This window comes from Silurus aristotelis (genome assembly GCF_946808225.1).
Source record: "Silurus aristotelis genome assembly, chromosome: 5".
In the NCBI taxonomy this organism is placed as follows: Eukaryota; Metazoa; Chordata; class Actinopteri; order Siluriformes; family Siluridae; genus Silurus; species Silurus aristotelis.
Genome location: NC_139578.1, coordinates 34,561,026 through 34,580,516, shown reverse-complemented (window position 1 = coordinate 34,580,516; position 19,491 = coordinate 34,561,026). Strand labels below are relative to the sequence as shown.

General features: G+C 42.6%; 3 protein-coding genes across 4 annotated transcripts in view; 1 reads left to right on the top strand and 2 right to left on the bottom strand.

Moving 5' to 3' along the window:
- Positions 1–19,491, bottom strand: part of LOC310725889 (uncharacterized protein) — a 537,758-nt gene that overhangs the window by 100,762 nt on the left and 417,505 nt on the right. The gene's annotated exons all lie outside the window — the stretch shown is intronic.
- LOC310726615 (ubiquitin carboxyl-terminal hydrolase 46-like) lies at positions 2,457–6,586 on the bottom strand (the record flags this gene model as incomplete). Its single annotated transcript, XM_083542365.1, has 13 exons — positions 2,457–2,608; positions 2,788–2,970; positions 3,105–3,238; positions 3,385–3,467; positions 4,112–4,208; positions 4,293–4,435; positions 4,623–4,755; positions 5,027–5,158; positions 5,345–5,455; positions 5,551–5,766; positions 5,884–5,930; positions 6,269–6,446; positions 6,492–6,586. 13 exons carry the CDS (start codon positions 6,584–6,586, stop codon positions 2,457–2,459), a joined length of 1,704 nt encoding a protein of 567 aa, XP_083398491.1.
- The window catches only part of zyg11l (zyg-11 family member, cell cycle regulator, like), a 9,986-nt gene continuing 5 nt past the window's right edge, over positions 9,511–19,491 (top strand). Inside the window, exons 1-15 of one of the 2 annotated variants that reach the window (XM_083540972.1) lie at positions 9,512–9,731; positions 9,908–10,073; positions 11,263–12,017; positions 13,567–13,710; positions 13,844–14,020; positions 14,174–14,238; positions 14,321–14,420; positions 17,164–17,214; positions 17,334–17,495; positions 17,652–17,699; positions 17,786–17,875; positions 18,031–18,132; positions 18,231–18,283; positions 18,365–18,462; positions 19,181–19,491. The exon at positions 19,181–19,491 is cut by the window's right edge and continues 5 nt beyond it. In XM_083540972.1, coding sequence (XP_083397098.1) covers positions 9,729–9,731; positions 9,908–10,073; positions 11,263–12,017; positions 13,567–13,710; positions 13,844–14,020; positions 14,174–14,238; positions 14,321–14,420; positions 17,164–17,214; positions 17,334–17,495; positions 17,652–17,699; positions 17,786–17,875; positions 18,031–18,132; positions 18,231–18,283; positions 18,365–18,462; positions 19,181–19,311 — 2,145 coding nt within the window. In that variant the 5' untranslated portion in view covers positions 9,512–9,728 and the 3' untranslated portion in view covers positions 19,312–19,491. Of the gene's footprint in view, positions 9,732–9,907; positions 10,074–11,262; positions 12,018–13,566; positions 13,711–13,843; positions 14,021–14,173; positions 14,239–14,320; positions 14,421–17,163; positions 17,215–17,333; positions 17,496–17,651; positions 17,700–17,785; positions 17,876–18,030; positions 18,133–18,230; positions 18,284–18,364; positions 18,463–19,180 lie in introns of both variants that reach the window. The other variant, XM_083540973.1, reaches the window with a different exon arrangement.

Below are 19,491 nucleotides of genomic sequence, written 5' to 3'. Positions count from 1 at the left end.
GGTAGACATTTATAACTGTGTGAGGAAGACTGAGATGGATGAAGATGTAGAGGAAAAGGCACATATATAGGTGAAGAAAATGGGATGTTATATGGTGATTAGTTCATTTGTTTATACAATAAAATCTTTTTTTTTGTTTAATTAAAATGAATATGCATGATTGTGTCTAAAGTTCTTAGGTGATGGAATTTCAGGTTGGTGGTTCATTGAGATTTTACATGAGATACAAAGTCCTGAAATTGAAATTTCAATCAAGTTTATTACATTTTCCAAAGATGCATCATTTCATTTTAAAAGGTGGATTTCCATTACAGTTGTTAGAAGTTCAACACAGACGCCAACAGAAAAGGTAATATTTTAGTGTGTGTTAATAAATTCAATTTGGAGAGTTAAAATCATTCTTTTTTAGTTTTAACAGCTAAAGACCTGGAAATCCTTTAGATAATTGAAGGTGAACTCAATGTCATGATTTTGTAGGGAACCGATTTGGAAAAACTGCATTAAATGTTCTGTAAAGCAACATCAATGCTGCACACAATACTGTATATATATATATATACACACAGTGAGAAAAATAAGTATTTGAACACCCTGCTGTTTTGCAAGTTCTCCCACTTAGAAATCATGGAGGGTCTGAAATTGTCATCGTAGGTGCATGTCCACTGTGAGAGACATAATCTAAAAAAAAACATCCAGAAATCACAATGTATGATTTTTTAACTATTTATTTGTATGATGCAGCTGCAAATAAGTATTTGAACACCTGAGAAAGTCAATGTTAATATTTGGTACAGGAGCCTTTGTTTGCAATTACAGAGGTCAAACGTTTCCTGTAGTTTTTCACCAGGTTTGCACACACTGCAGGAGGGATTTTGGCCCACTCCTCCACACAGATCTTCTCTAGATCAGTCAGGTTTCTGGCCTGTCGCTGAGAAACACGGAGTTTAAACTCCCTCCAAAGATTCTCTATTGGGTTTAGGTCTGGAGACTGGCTAGGCCACACCAGAACCTTGATATGCTTCTTACAGAGCCACTCCTCGGTTATCCTGGCTGTGTGCTTCGGGTCGTTGTCATGTTGGAAGACCCAGCCTCGACCCATCTTCAATGCTCTAACTGAGGGAAGGAGGTTGTTCCCCAAAATCTCGCAATACATGGCCCCGGTCATCCTCTCCTTGATACAGTGCAGTCGCCCTGTCCCATGTGCAGAAAAACACCACCAAAGCATGATGCTACCACCCCCGTGCTTCACAGTAGGGATGGTGTTCTTGGGATGGTACTCATCATTCTTCTTCCTCCAAACACGTTTAGTGGAATTATGACCCAAAAGTTCTATTTTGGTCTCATCTGACCACATGACTTTCTCCCATGACTCTTCTGGATCATCCAAATGGTCATTGGCAAACTTAAGACATGCCTGGACATGTGCTGGTTTAAGCAGGGGAACCTTCCGTGCCATGCATGATTTCAAACCATGACGTCTTAGTGTATTACCAACAGTAACCTTGGAAACGGTGGTCCCAGCTCTTTTCAGGTCATTGACCAGCTCCTCCCGTGTAGTTCTGGGCTGATTTCTCACCTTCATTAGGATCATTGAGACCCCACGAGGTGAGATCTTGCATGGAGCCCCAGTCCGAGGGAGATTGACAGTCATGTTTAGCTTCTTCCATTTTCTAATGATTGCTCCAACAGTGGACCTTTTTTCACCAAGCTGCTTGGCAATTTCCCCGTAGCCCTTTCCAGCCTTGTGGAGGTGTACAATTTTGTCTCTAGTGTCTTTGGACAGCTCTTTGGTCTTGGCCATGTTAGTAGTTGGATTCGTACTGATCGTATGGGGTGGACAGGTGTCTTTATGCAGCTAACGACCTCAAACAGGTGCATCTAATTTAGGATAATAAATGTAGTGGAGGTGGAGATTTTAAAGGCAGACTAACAGGTCTTTGAGGGTCAGAATTCTAGCTGATAGACAGGTGTTCAAATACTTATTTGCAGCTGTATCATACAAATAAATAGTTTAAAAATCATACATTGTGATTTCTGGATTTTTTTTTTTTAGATTATGTCTCTCACAGTGGACATACACCTACGATGACAATTTCAGACCCCTCCATGATTTCTAAGTGGGAGAACTTGCAAAATAGCAGCGTGTTCAAATACTTATTTTCCTCACTGTATATATATATGTATATAATAAACTGTGTGTTTATTACACACACACACACACACACACACACACACACACACACACACACACACACACACACACACACAATGTGTTTAAATAAATAATTTATTTGTGTAAATAATCTCATATCAAAGCTGATCATTAATATCTATAGTGTTACACATATATACACACACATACAGATATATATAATATTTAAATTGTATTGATGAGCAGGACGGGGGTGAGGGTGTGACCATCCCCACTTTCCCATTCCTACACAAGAGGAAGAATTTCACACAGTGTTCAGTCTCTGATAGAGGAGCACATAGGCATTATTCATCCTCTTCTGTAGCACCGCCTTCTCGGTGGTCTGCGTGACGAACTGGTCGTTGCAGGTCATCCACTGATAATGATTGTCCCTGGAACAGTCGGTCACATAATGTCCTGGGAAAGAGACATGAACAGAAATAGTACATATGAATCACAATAAAGTGTCTTCACCATCCAATAGAAATATATATGGATCTATAAACCAAATTCATTTAGAAATACACTGGATTTATAAGTGTGTGTGTGTGTGTGTGTGTGTGTGTGTGTGTGTGTGTGTTTGTTTTCTATCTTACCTTCAGCTGCTTCTGCCCCAATATGGCTCAGGACACTTCTCAGTCTATAAGTATAATTTGATCCACAGTCCTCCTTCTCAACTCTCTTTCTTATCTTTCTCACATCCTCTTTCATTCTAGCTGTCTGAATCTCTCTCACTGCTTCATTCAGGGCCGTCTTTCTGCCGTCAGCTTTGCTGTTTTCTACATAAAGGAATGAAGGAAGGATTATTTCTTCTGGAATGAATCTGAATGTGATTTATACTGACTACAGACATTAGAGGATTTTCTTGTCGGATTCCAGACTCAGAGGATCAGAATGACTGCTGGTTACATACCTATTGGGATCTGCGTGTCTGGTTGAGGGGGACAGTCTATGTGCAGCTTCGTACTGATGTCCACTGCAGTGTGCAGTTTGGTGACTGTGTAATAATCTGTAAATTGGAACCTGTTCAGCTGCACAATCAGAAACCTGGAGAGAAAAAGAAATGAACAGGAATGTTCCAGCTGATGATCCTCATTCACTCTTACAGCACACATGCTCAATGCGCTTGTGTGTGTGTGTGTGTGTGTGTGTGTGTGTGTGTGTGTGTCTGTGTGTGTGTGTGTGTGTGTTACCTGGGCAGTGTGTCGTACACCCATCTGGAGCTGGCAGATTCTCCTCCACACACCGTACACTTGCTCTCCAACACTGTGGTGTTCTACAATAAACACATTATTGATACACACAGGGTTCAGTAATAATACCATCTCACACACACACACACACACACACACACACACACACACACACACACACACACACACACACACTCACTCACACACACACACAGACACACACACACACACTCACTCACACACACACACACACACACACACACACACACACACACACACACACACACACACACACTTACACACACACACACACACACACACACACACACACACACACACACACACACACACACTCACTCACACACACACAGACACACACACACACACTCACTCACACACACACACACACACACACACACACACACACACACACACACACACACACACACTTACACACACACACACACACACACACACACACACACACAAGCACACTCACACACACACTCACACACACACACACACACACACACACACACACACACACACACACACACACACACACACACTTACACACACACACACACACACACACACACACACACACACACACACACACAAGCACACTCACACACACACTCACACACACACACACACACACACACACACACACACACACACACACACACACACAAACACACACATATAAAGAGAAGCAGTTACTCACATAAACAATGTCGTAGACACACTTTTCCACCGACTCGTACACCAGGGGCACAGACAGGTGATTGAAGACTTCCAGTTTGTTCTGCTGGGATCCACAGCTGCAACACACACAACATGCATGAACATCTCATAAACACCTGCATCACCTCCAAATACCAAACTCTTCAGGTTAGGTGTGGTACCTGGTGCACGTTATAATGTTCCTCATGTTGAACTTGAAATTGGACTTGACTGGACATCGAGGCTTCACATCCTCTTTCCAACGTGTCCTAAAGCTAAACTCCTCGATTTCACTCAAACAGAAGCAGAGAAATTCATGGGCGTCCTGCACACACACACACACACACACACACACACACACACACACACACACACACACACACACACACACACACACACACACACATCAGTCATCAGTATGTTCTCATCATGTTCTCGTGTGTGTGTGTGTGTGTGTGTGTGTGTGTGTGTGTGTGTGTGTGTGTGTGTGTGTGTGTGTTCTCCGTACTCACATTCTGTTGGTCAATGGTGAACTCAGGGTTGATCATCGTGGCTGATGAAATCAGGTCTTTGAGCAAAGAATCCTTGTTGATTTTATGTCCACCTTTCAAGCCGTTTCTCAACCGTGACAACTCCACAAAACATCTGCAGAAGATCAGGAGAACAATTTTTATCTCCGTAAGTCTATTCCTAATCTACATACTGGATATTCCCTATGATCCATTTGGTCTGGTTGGGAATCGGTGCTTTCTGCTTTCTCGAGCCTGAATTTGATCCTTTAACCCTTTTAGCATGTTTTATTTTTTACGACGATCCTAAATGTGCTGCTAATGTCCCGTCTGCTAACCTGGTCTCTTTGCTAGGTTCTAACGTGGATCATGATGGATGAGAGGTCAGTGGTGTGGAGTCTGATTACCTGATCAATGTGTCGTCTACTTTGGGGAAGTATTTGTCCAGCAGGTTGGAAAGCTCTCTACAGAAAGTCTCGGCTGTGAACAGACATTGCAGAGTCGCGTTAACGTAGCAGTTGAATCCGAAATTGGTCAACCTGCGAACAGATCCAGACGTTAGACACACGTTCAGGTCTGAAGAAACCACACTGGAGCTGTGAAAACATCTCGACACGTACTACATTCCTATTCCAGTGCGTTCAGATAGAAGCCTCAAATCTTTTAACTAAACCCATCGTTCTTTTTCAATGCAAAACCCAGAAGCAAATCCACAATCCACGTACCCTTCAGTGAGCGTGTGCACGTGTGAGATGGGGGACAGACTCGGAGTCAGACTGCTCACGTGTCCCCCACGAGGAAATGCAGTCAGACTCTCCAACACTGGCGTATGGGAACTGGAAGTGAAAAGGATGGAGTTTAGAGTCGACTCTCTGTAGAACACAATAAATAGAAGAGCTTCTTTGCTCTATTCTGCACGTCTGTAACTCACCTGGACTCAGATGAATCCATCTCTCTGTAGTCGTCACTGCACTCGTCATCAAAAGTCTTCAAATTCGAGTAGAACTTCGTAATTATGGACTTCGAGTTTAATAGTGCTGCTGCCATCCATCCTTCATTCAGATTTTCCTGCCCATGCACCATGGTCTCCTTCAACTCCTCCATCTTTTTGGTTTCCTCCAGAGAGTCTCTTGGTGGAGTTTCTGACCTGCAGAAGAAATCATGTGGAACGTTGTGTTCATTTCACATACAGATCTATATAGTCGGGTGTCCACATACTTATGGTTGTATAGTATAAATAAAATAAATCTGCAGTGAAGCTCACCTTCCTGTAGATGTTCCAGGATCAGAAGGAGGAGGCACCTTGTTCTCCTACACATCAGAAAAGGAAACACACCACATACGAGTTTATAAAAACACACTCAATGCTCTTTTTTATTTCAATCTGTGTGTTTTTTCATCCCAGTAGAAAATTCACACACACACACACACACACACACACACACACACACACACACACACACACACACACACACAGCTACAGGAACACATGATTCTGGCTCATTCAGAACATTGAAGTGTGAAGAAATGAGATGTTCTGCAGTGAGATCAGGGGACATGTCCTGAAATCTGCTCTACACGTTAGAAGACGTGTTTTTGGGGACACGGGGACATTTGGATGTCAATAAGGAACATTAAAGGTTTGTTACCATCAACAATAATTCCTGATAGCGGATCATCTTGAAGTTTTTGTTGGGAACCAGTAGAACCTCAGTAATGTTTCTGTGGACGTTTGGAGACAGAAGTAATAACGCTGCTTCTATTCCCGGGTCAATCACTGACTGAGGTCTCGTGCCACGCGCGCGAATATTCGACAGCAGAGTCCTTCTGTGACGTTACCACAATTTAACAGTGACGTCACAGAGACCTTACCGCTCGGGCGCCGCGCTCAAAAGTGTTCGGACAGCTGTTTCAGTAGACTGATATAGAGACAGTCGGGGCTGATGATCTGTGGGGCAGTACCGCATGTTGGCCAACAGGTGGAGCTTCTTACCGCAAACTTCAGAAACATTATTATTATTATTATTATTATTATTATTATTATTGTTATTATTATTATTGTTAAAGCTCACAATTGTCTTATATACGTGTCACGTATATTTATAATATATAAATATATATAATATAATATAATATAATATAATATAATATAATATAATATAATATGATATAATATAATAAATATAATATAATATAATATAATATAATATAATATAATATAATATAATTAATATAATATAATATAATATAATATGATATAATATAATAAATATAATATAATATAATATAATATAATATAATATAATATAATATAATTAATATAATATAATATAATATAATATAATATGATATAATATAATAAATATAATATAATATAATATAATATAATATAATATAATATAATTAATATAATATAATATAATATAATATAATATAATTAATATAATATAATATAGAATTGAACAGGATGTAAAATACTACAATAATAATAGATGAATAATAAATTAAATGTGGAATATAAAATAATAGATTTTAACAGCAAATTGTTTATTATTATTATTATTATTATTCATAATCATAATCATAATAATACATTAGAATTGATTTTTTTTTTTTTTTTTTATATATTGGTACATGCACGGTAAAAACACGAGCTTAAACTGTCTAATGAAATTCTTACTTTGCCCTGCTCCCTGAACACAAATAAGAAATATGAAACATACAAAAAATAATAAAAAAAGAGTTTTTAGAGATTGAGGTATTAAAGATGAGCTGCAGCATTCAGGTACGATGCAGTTATTCAGAGTTTAATGGATTGATGATGATATAAATGATATAAAGACTAAAAATGTGAATAATGAGTAAAGAATAGTACAAAATAATAATAATAATAATAATAATAATAATAATAATAATAATAATAATAATAATAATCCTCTTCTTCTTCTTCTTCTTCTTTCAGCTGCTCCCATTAGGGGGCGCCACAGTGGATCATCCGTCTCCATCCCCCCCTGTCCTCTACATCTGCCTCTTTCACACCAACTACCTGCATGTCTTCCCTCACCACATCCATAAACCTCCTCCTTGGTCTTCCTCTTTTCCTCCTTCCTGGTGTCTCCATCCTCAGCATTCTCCTACTGATATACCCCATGTCCCTCCTCTGCACATGTCCAAACCATCTCAATCTCACCTCCCACATGCAGGTAGTTGGTGTGAAAGAGGCAGATGTAGAGGACAGGGGGGGATGGAGATGGATGATCTTCTGTGGCGCCCCCTAATGGGAGCAGCCGAAAGAAGAAGAAGAAGAAGAAGAAGAAGAAGAAGAAGAAGAAGAAGAAGAAGAAGAAGTAGAAGATGGTGGAAGTATTGTATCTGTGTATTTTATGTCTGCGCTCAGTATTTGTAAGTTTTAAAAGTTTTTATAAAACTATAGGATTTTAAAGCATGTTAAACTTGTGCATAAGATAAGATAAACCTTTATTCGTCCCACAGAGGGGAAATTTCTTTGTTACAGCAGCAAAGAGAAGAAAAAAAAATAAATGCAAATATATAAAAAGAATATACACATACTATATTATACAGTATATACACACAGTACAATGTGTAAATACAAATAAGGGAAGAAAAAAGTATGTGTTGCAGGTAATATTGCACACAGGTAATATTATTACACAGTTAAACAGTAATAACAGTGTGTATTTTGGTTAATGGTTCACTGGGAGCAGCTTTGATTGTAAAGTCTAATAGCAGCAGGGAGAAGAGATCTTCTGTATCACTCAGGATGTAACAGTGTGGAGCTGAAGGAGCTGCTCAGAGATGTTCATACGTCATACTAAGAGAAACCAATAGTTTATTGGAGCATAATAAATGGAATCAACATGTATCTGTGAAAGTGGATGATTTTACTGAAGGTAAATTCTACATCTTAATATAATTGAATTTATGTAAAAAAAAAAAGTATGCAGTGTAGTGTAGACTTCAGTAAGGTGAAGGTGAAGGTGAAGGTGATGGTGGATGGAAAAAAGCTGTCCTGAACCTGCTGGTTCTGGTGTGTATGTTCCTGTATCTCCTTCATGATGGAAGGAGGTTAAACAGTTTATGACTGGGATGTGAAGAGTCCTTGATAATGTTGTGAGATCTACACAGACATCTGCTGTGGTGAAGGTGTTCAGTGGCAGGTAGTTGGTGCCAGTGATGTGTTGAGTGATTTTGACCACCCTTTGCAGGTCTTTACGTTCACACACAGTGGAGCCTCCGTACCATACAGTGATGGAGTTGGTCAGGATGCTCTCGATGATGCAGCGGTAGAAGCTCGTTAAAATCCCTGGGGACAGATGAGATTTCTTGAGACTTCTCAAGAAGTACAGGTGATGTTGTGCCTTTTTAACCAGAGTTCCAAGCGTTCTGGTGCCAGGACAGATCCTCAGAGATGTGAACTCACAAGAACTTAAAGCTGTTAGATTTCTGAAAATCTATTATATATATATATATATATATAATGACATCAGATGCATGTAGAAATGTTTACTACACTGTAAATCTATGTCCTTTACCAGTATGGAAGATCATACCCCGACCCCACACACACACACACACACACACACACACACACACACACACACACCTTCCGCGAATTGTAATTAAATTAGTTTTATAATTAGTTTGATATGTTTTTGTATCATTATAACTTTTATTAATGTATTTATTTGCCCTTGCGTTTATATACTGTTGAATTTATTGTTAAATATGTTGTTTGTTATTTTAATGTTTAATAAACTGAAAAAAAAGAAAAAAATATGGATGTGAAATCTCGCGAGATATTATAAATATCGCGATGACGCGCTGTGCCGGGGGGCGGGAAGGGGGCGGGAAGGGGCGTGGTTTTCTGTTGGGGTCGGAAATTCCTAAAGTTACATGGTTTTGGCATCACAGTATCCGGGCTTTTCCCCTGTCACACACACACACACACACACACACACACACACACACACACACACACACACACACACACACACACACACACACACACACAGCTGTTATACTTTACACTGCTTTATACACCCGGCTCGGATTTTTATTCCTTAACGTAAATGTAAATAATTCAGAGTTATGGTGAGTTTCTTCTTCATTCCCATTATTATTATTATTATTATTATTATTGTTGTTGTTGTTGTTGTTGTTGTTGTTGTTGTTATTAAGGAACTGTATAATAATAAACTCGGTGTGTGTGTGTGTGTGTGTGTGTGTGTGTGTGTGTGTGTGTGTGTGTGTGTGTGTGTGTGTTGCAGGAGGACCACACTCCCTCGTCTCTGCTTGACATGTGTTTAGGGTGTATATGTCAGAACCTCGACACCCTGTGCAGTGTGTGTGATGACGGGACGCTGCGTCTCCGATCATGTCTGCTTTTTCCTCCAGAACTGTCTGATCTGTTACTGAGGACTCTGACTGAGGAAGGTGAGCTCACATCAAGCCTGGGACTTTAGCAGCTCTTTCAGGGAAAAGGAACAAAGTCTGCTCGAGGAAATAGGAATAAAGGGACTCGAAGCTTCCGGGTGACCTCATAGAGACAAATGATTCAGATAAATGGTCATGATCGTTTAGATATGAAACTGAAGAGGGAGGATATTGTACAGCTTTCAATTAGTTGTTGCTTTTTGGAAACAATGCTGATTAGTGATTGGTTGTTGGGGAAAAATGGTGTTCAATGGTTTTTCATTGGGAAAATGGTGATCTGTGATTGGTTGTTGGGGGAAAATGTTGATCAGTAATTGCTTCTTGGGAACAATGGAGAAGGAGTGGGAGCTCAGTGGTTAAGGCTCAGGGTTACTGATCAGAAAGTCGGGGGTTCAAGCCCCGGTATCGCCAAGGCCCTTAACCCTCTGTGCTCCAGGGGCGCTGTATCATGGCTGACCCTGTGCTCTGACCTCAGCTTCTGAACCTGCTGGGATATGAAGAAAGTATTTCACTGGCTGTAATGTATATGTGACAAATAACGGATGACAGGCCTTTGCGTGGAGACGCCTCTAATTCCAGAGCTTCAGTCCAGCGAATGAAAACACTCAGTCATGCTTTGTTCTTAATCGTGTCCTGGGAACGGTTCACTGTGAGCTATTTGAGGACCTACTCACTCTGTCCAAATGTTGAATGGAAATGAGATTTGAAAGATAGTCAGCTGCAAGTGCACAAGTAAAAGAACTGTACATTTGATGTGAGACTACGAGTCAGTGGAGAGAAACAAGTGCTGGAGTTATAAATGTACATTTTCCTGTCAAGAACCAAACATCAGCATTTTAAACCAGTTAAACTTCATTACAGCAATAAACACGTATCACCATCTCCAAGTGATGGGAAGTTATTGTAAAAGGTAATGGTGTTAAGTGATTGGTTGTTGGGAATAATGGTGGGTACTGATTGGTCGTTAGAGACAGTGGTGCTCAGTGATTAGTCGTTGGGAATAAACAAACTAGTTTAGTATTTACACAATTGTGTAATTTTTGATAAAGGACACAGATAGAATGCAGTGGTAGTAGTGACGGCTCCTCATGCTGGGTGGTGATTAGTGATTGGTTGTTGATCTACACTCTCGTGGTGATGTGATATAAATAATAGGCATATGATGTCATCCTTCTTCTCTCCACGGCAGGTTTACTGAACGACAGGACGCTCGGCATCTTTCAGAATGTCGCATGTTTGCGTCTGAAGCATGCCTGCGTTCGAGCTTCTCGACTCACCACAGCTTCCTTCCGCCACTCTCTGTGTTCTCACAGCCTGAAGGAACTTGATGCTTCCCGTGTTGTTGGTAAAATCACCATCTCCGACATCCTCCAGGGCCTCTTGTCCAGTCCGGTTTGCAGTCAGAGCCTGCAGAGGCTGAATGTGAGTGGTTTGGATCGTCTCGGGGATTGTCCGGTAAGTTTCAAGCCATTGCAGGCTCTCAGGAGTCTCTCTGCTGCATGGACACCTCTGGATGACTCAAACTTGGAGGACATCTGCTCACTCTCACTGCTGGAGAACCTGGATATTTCTGGTACATACGTCACAGATCTCACGCCGCTGCTGAGGCTCTGCTCGAAACTGCGCCTGCTTACTGTTCACACTCTGCACCACCTCAGAATGGATATTAAGAGCTTTCTTTCAGTAATGTCCGAGCTGAAGCTTCTCACGCACCTAGATGTCTCCAACGATCAAATGCAGAAGAGTGGAGAGATGATCAGAAAGCTCCTGCAGAAGACGCAGATCCTTCCAGCACTCGTTTCTCTGGATGTGTCAGGGTGGACAGAGCTTGATGAAGAGGCCCTGGAGGTTTTTCTGGAGGCACGGCCTCAGATGAGGTTCATTGGTCTGCTGGGCACTGGTGCTGGAATGTCTGATATCCTGTCTGGAGCAGGAAATCTGAAGGTGAGCTGATGTGTTAATCTCTAATATCCTTTCCAATATGAGAATCAGAGGAACATGTGTTTTTGTGTATTTAGGTTTGATATGAGTTCAGCCCTTCCTGACTTCTTGTAGATCACTTAGAACTGTATCTTCTACAGCTTTTCATGAGAATCGCTGTTACAGAGAGAAAAAACACCTGGTCTTCATGGTGTGGACCACAAGTTCATCTTAATTATCTCTCTTGTCCTTCTTGTCCGATCTTCCCATCTCTCAGAGGACATTTCTGTTCCCTGTTCTGGAGCCTGGGTGGTGGAATGAGTTTAAACCATGTCTAAAGACCTACCAGCTGCCAAGGGGAGCACTTAAAACGTTATGCTTTCCTTCCTGTATTCTCTAAACAGTGTTTTATCAGACTGACACTGTTCTAGCGAGGGTTGTGATCGTTTACTGCTGCTGTTATTTGCTGTGTGTAGATTTAGTGTTTATTCGCAGTTTGTTCGCAGAAGTTACAAACACACAGTTTACACACGATGAGGATTATAGAGTTTTCACTCACCGTGCTGATGTTTGGCCTTCAGGCGTGACTCCAGTGTGTTTTCTTTTCACGTACTCGTGCATCACTGTGGTACCTCCATCCCACATAAACACCACTTTGCATAACGTCCAGGTACAGGCTTCTTTGTTGTGTTTAATATAAAATGCTCTCATGCCTTGGATGACTTTGGACGCACACGTTTCCTGCTGCCGGTTGACCCTGTACTCGCCGCCATTTTGCAAACAGCCGTTACCTTGATGTAATCGATTAGTTGTTTCAGCCCCAGTTTTTACTCACTGAACTAATGGACCTGTATCTGGATGAGGTTGCTCAGTGCCAGGATTGTAAATGTTTCTGGATGCCCCACCAGAGAGAAAATTTGTAAGAGCTCTAATTATCTCGCCTCTCATTGGTAACTCGACTCGTTCATGAAGGATTCTTCTTCATAACATCATGAGCAGATTGTCCAGTCCCTTGTCTTCTCAGGTTTGGACTACTGTAACTCGCGTCTGATCTAGAATGCAGCTGGAAGATTGTTGCTGGAATTCTTCCCAATCACCCCATCGTTTGGCTTCCTGTAGCTGCTGCATCAGATTTTTGGAGGTGTTTCATTTGAACTAGCGTGATACCATTCCTACATAGCCTAGTTCCTTACCTAGTGAACCAGATGTTTTGAATGTAAATAATACACTTGATCTCCACAATTAGATTTGTACAGGTGATGAACCAGAATTTCAACTTTAGCTCATTTCTTGAAACCTTCATCCTTACCGGTGTTCTGGAAAGATTTAACATAATTACTGGGTTGAATGGTGGCTGTTCTTGTCTACAAGAAGTTCTCATAGACATCTACTAGGCTTCAGGATTTCAGCCTGCTGGATGACCTGCTCAGGAAGCAATGGACAAGGACTAATGTATTCTTGTCTTTGGGATATGGTGCATTTTGGTTTACTGTGTGTGTGTGTGTGTGTGTGTGTGTGTGTGTGTGTGTGTGTGTGTGTGTGTGTGTGTGTGTGTGTGTGTGTGTGTGATCAGGTGGCTGGAGGGTGGAACCTTACACAGCTGTGTGAAGCTCTGTGGAGATACAGGGACAGAGAGAGCTTGCTGCAGGAGGCGCTGCGCTGCCTCCACCTACACTTGAATGACACAGACATCGGCTGCCATCCAGACGTCTTAAAGGTACCCAGCGATATTACAGCTCCAGAGTCTCAGATAAGTCTCTCAGTCCTCCATGCTTCCTTGATGTCCACATTTGAGAGATGTTCCTGATCTAAGTGATTAAAAGCAAGACCTTGTGACTTTGTGTGTGCAGTTGGTGTATTTGGGACTGAAAGCCCACAGCAAGTGTGTAAATGTGCAGAGGGCGGGCTTGGCATGTGTGTTTAAACTCACTGCTCTGGAGCTGGCAGATGGAATGTCAAAAAATCTACTGGGAAGTGTGATGAGGCACATTATCACCACCATGAGGAACTTTCCTCAACATGCACAGGTTCACACATACACACAAAATACACACACTCTCACATTACATAATGTTACATGATATATATAAGAGGTGGAACTCTATATCAGTATATTGTGTGTGTGTGTGTGTGTGTGTGTGTGTGTGTGTGTGTGTGTGTGTGTGTGTGTGTGTGTTTAGATCCAGATGAACTGCCTGCTGTCTCTGAGCAATAATCACATCTTGAAAGTCGCCCCCTTTGACAGGTAGCTCAGCCTTGATGTTCCTGACGTTATACAATGTGGTGTGTAGAGTTGTGTATTATTGTTTGTATATAAATTGTGGCAGGTGTGAAGCAGCGAAACAGGTGATCATGTTTTTGATTACTAATGAAGAAGAATTTCTACAGCCGTTGTCTGCATCCCTCATCGTCTTTCTGATCGCTCAGGTAACACGTTAACACAAAACAAGCATATAAAAAAAAACACAGTTCCCCACCCACAGTGCCACTCTATAAACAGTCACACCACAGTTCCTACCCACAGTGCCATTCTATAACCAGTCACACCACAGTTTCCACCCACAGTGTAAGTCTATAACCAGTCAAACCACAGTTCCCACCCACAGTATAACTCTATAACCAGTCACACCACAGTTCCCACACACAGTATAAGTCTATAACCAGTCACACCACAGTTCCCACTCACAGTGTAACTCTATAACCAGTCACACCACAGTTCCCACTCACAGTGCCACTCTATAACCAGTCACACCACAGTTCCCACCCACAGTGCCACTCTATAACCAGTCACGCCACAGTTCCCACCCACAGTGTAACTCTATAACCAGTCACGCCACAGTTCCCACCCACACTGCCACTCTATAACCAGTCACACCACAGTTCCCACCCACAGTGCCACTCTATAACCAATCACACCACAGTTTCCACACACAGTGCCACTCTATAACCAATCACGCCACAGTTCCCACCAACATTGCCACTCTATAACCAATCACGCCACAGTTCCCACCCACAGTGCCACTCTATAACCAGTCACGCCACAGTTCCCACCCACAGTGCCACTCTATAACCAATCACACCACAGTTCCCACCCACAGTGCCACTCTATAACCAATCACACCACAGTTCCCACCCACAGTTAACTCTATAACCAATCACACCACAGTTCCCACCCACAGTGCCACTCTATAACCAATCACACCACAGTTCCCACCCACAGTGCCACTCTATAACCAATCACACCACAGTTCCCACCCACAGTGCCACTCTATAACCAATCACACCACCACAGTTCCCACCCACAGTACCACTCTATAACCAATCACACCACAGTTCCCACCCACAGTTAACTCTATAACCAATCACACCACAGTTCCCACCCACAGTGCCACTCTATAACCAATCACACCACAGTTCCCACCCACAGTTAACTCTATAACCAATCACACCACAGTTCCCACCCACAGTGCCACTCTATAACCAGTCACACCACAGTTCCCACCCACAGTGTAACTCTATAACCAATCACACCACAGTTCCCACCCACAGTTAACTCTATAACCAATCACACCACAGTTCCCACCTACAGTGCCACTCTATAACCAGTCACACCACAGTTCCCACCCACAGTGCCACTCTATAACCAGTCATGCCACAGTTCCCACCCACAGTGCCACTTTATAACCAATCACGCCACAGTTCCCACCCACTGTGCCACTCTATAACCAATCACACCACAGTTCCCACCCACAGTGTAACTCTATAACCAATCACAACACAGTTCCCACCCACAGTGTCACTCTATAACCAATCACGCCACAGTTCCCACCCACTGTGCCACTCTATAACCAATCACACCACAGTTCCCACCCACAGTGTAACTCTATAACCAATCACAACACAGTTCCCACCCACAGTGTAACTCTATAACCAGTCACAACACAGTTCCCACCCACAGTGCCACTTTATAACCAATCACGCCAGGGTTCCCACCCACAGTGTAACTCTATAACCAATCACACCACAGTTCCCACCCACAGTGCCACTCTATAACCAATCACACCACAGTTCCCACCCACAGTTAACTCTATAACCAATCACAACACAGTTCCCACCCACAGTGCCACTCTATAACCAATCACACCACAGTTCCCACCCACAGTGCCACTCTATAACCAATCACACCACAGTTCCCACCCACAGTTAACTCTATAACCAATCACACCACAGTTCCCACCCACAGTGCCACTCTATAACCAGTCACACCACAGTTCCCACCCACAGTGCCACTCTATAACCAGTCATGCCACAGTTCCCACCCACAGTGCCACTTTATAACCAATCACGCCACAGTTCTCACCCACAGTGCCACTTTATAACCAATCACGCCAGGGTTCCCACCCACAGTGTAACTCTATAACCATTCACACCACAGTTCCCACCCACAGTGTCACTCTATAACCAATCACACCACAGTTCCCACCCACAGTGTAACTCTATAACCAATCACAACACAGTTCCCACCCACAGTGTCACTCTATAACCAATCACGCCACAGTTCCCACCCACTGTGCCACTCTATAACCAATCACGCCACAGTTCCCACCCACTGTGCCACTCTATAACCAATCACACCACAGTTCCCACCCACAGTGTAACTCTATAACCAATCACAACACAGTTCCCACCCACAGTGTCACTCTATAACCAATCACGCCACAGTTCCCACCCACTGTGCCACTCTATAACCAATCACACCACAGTTCCCACCCACAGTGTAACTCTATAACCAATCACAACACAGTTCCCACCCACAGTGTCACTCTATAACCAATCACAACACAGTTCCCACCCACAGTGCCACTTTATAACCAATCACGCCAGGGTTCCCACCCACAGTGTAACTCTATAACCAATCACAACACAGTTCCCACCCACTGTGCCACTCTATAACCCATCACACCACAGTTCCCACCCACAGTGTAACTCTATAACCAATCACAACACAGTTCCCACCCACAGTGCCACTCTATAACCCATCACAACACAGTTCCCACCCACAGTGTAACTCTATAACCCATCACACCACAGTTCCTGCCTTTTGGTAATCTGGTGTGTGTGTGTGTGTGTGTGTGTGTGTGTGTGTGTGTGTGTGTGTGTGTGTGCGCAGTTGACTCAGGAGGAAATTGCCCAGCTGGGAGCTGAAGAGTTTATAATAAAGGTCAGAAGTGTGAAACGTGAAACGCTTGTAAGAAGTGTGTGTTAAGTTTATAAGAATGGACTGACCTGTGTGTGAGTGTGTGTGTGTGTGTGTGTGTGTGTGTGTGTGTGTGTGTGTAGAACTTGCTGCATGTGGTTGGGAAGAAAGGTTCGATGGGAGTGTGGAACTCTACACTCGATGGTACACTGACTGCACTGTGGGGCCTAACAGACAATACACACTCGAGCTGCACACACTTCCTGCAGTGTGATGGTCTGGAGCTGTACAAAGAGCTGCTAGAGGTATACACACACACACACACACACACACACTCTCACACACACACACACACACGTACACACGTACACACACACACGCACTCTCTCACACACACACACACACTCTCTCTCTCTCACACACTCTTGTGTGTGTGTTTGTGTGTGTGTGTGTGTCCACAGACATACTGTTTAAATCCCAGGGTGCTGACTCAAATCTTAGGCCTCCTGGTAAAAACCCAGTTTATTCTCTATATTTTTTATATTAATTAGCGTTGAGAAGGTGGCGTGATGTGATGGTGTGTGGTGTTGTTCAGACTAACGTGTCGGAGATGAAGGATCTGCGTGTCCAGCTGATGGATGAGGAACTTCTGCAGCACGTTGTCACTCTGATGGAGCTCAGAGAGGTAAAGACAGTGAAGGTGTAGTGAAGCAGTGTGTGTACGTCAGGTCTGGGAGAAGAATATAATGTGCATATATATATATATATTTACGTAAGAAGTATGAGTGTGTGTGTGTGTGTGTGTGTGTGTGTGTGTGTGTGTGTGTGTTCTATCGTGAGGTGAAAGTGAGTTTTTTCGCTGGCGGTTTCCTTGCCAACATGACGTCCGGCAGCACGTGGATTCTGGACACGAAGCTGCGATGTGAAATTCTGAACAAACTGGTACATACAGGTTATTACTGTCTTATTAACAACATTATAGACAATACCTATGTTTCACACGTGTGTGTGTGTGTGTGTGTGTGTGTGTCTGTGTAAAGCACTCTGCTGTGATGTCATGGACTCCTCCGGACCAATCCATGGTCTCATACAGGTGTGTGCTTGTTTCTCCTCCTCGTCATCAGTCATTTATATTGACAGTAGACTCGTTCTTGAATTGTTCTTCTCTCTGCAGGACGCTGCATCCGTTCTACTCTCTCCTGAGGATCTCGCAGCCATCTGCAGTGCAGCTCTGGGCTCTCTGGGGCATCAAGCACATCTGCACACACAAAAGTGAGAGACACATGGACAGAAAGACAGACAGACACAGGGACTATTATAAGCTTTGTCCACTAGGGGGCAGCAGAGTATATCATGAGTGTTATTAACCGCTTTAATGTCTTCAGGTGGATAAATCATCTATTGACTCGATTATGAATCAATTAATCATCTAAACCAGCAGTCCGCAACCTTTTCTGCCCTATAGACCAGTTTCCACAGTTTTCCACAGTTTTCCACAGACCAGGGCGGAGTCATCACACACACAACTACTGACTGCGAGGTCGGTTCCTACTTGTCAATAACCGATTAATCAGCCGATAGTTTTGAAAATGAACACTGGATAAAAAACAAACGAACACAAAAGCCCATGTAACATAGTAGTGAACTTTATTACACACATAACAAATAATAATCAAAAGAATGTCAGTGCTCTGGAGTTCATGTGAAGACATTTTAAACGTTTGGATTTACTTTAACATAAGATTTTATTCATAACATCTACTAAAGTTAATAAATACTTTAGAAGTGTTGTTTATTGCTTGTAAATAAAATAAATAAAATTTTTAATGTATCTGTTAACTGAGGTCCAGCACGTAGTCTCACGTGTCAAAACAATCAGTACGTGGTGTCTCTGATTGGCCACTAAAGGCTGCACATGTTCCTCAGAGAGCAGAGTGATACAACTTGTGTGTGTGTGTGTGTGTGTGTCTGTGTGTGTGTGTGTGTGTAGTGTCTCACTACAGGACGATGCTGGAGGACACTGGAGGGTTGGATGTACTACGCACACTGACCTCTGACCCCGATATACACGATGACATACGCTCTTTAGCCGTACACACACTTCATCTCGTGGAGGGATGAAGTTCCACACACACACACACACACACACACACACACACACACACACCTCACCTTTACTGTACACTCACACTCAGTCACGTAGACAGATTCAGACAGGTGTTACGTGTGGTACGGGCAACGTGCAGCTCTGTTCCATCCTGACTGAGGAGCTTTTACTGAATTACACCAATAAATAGAGTG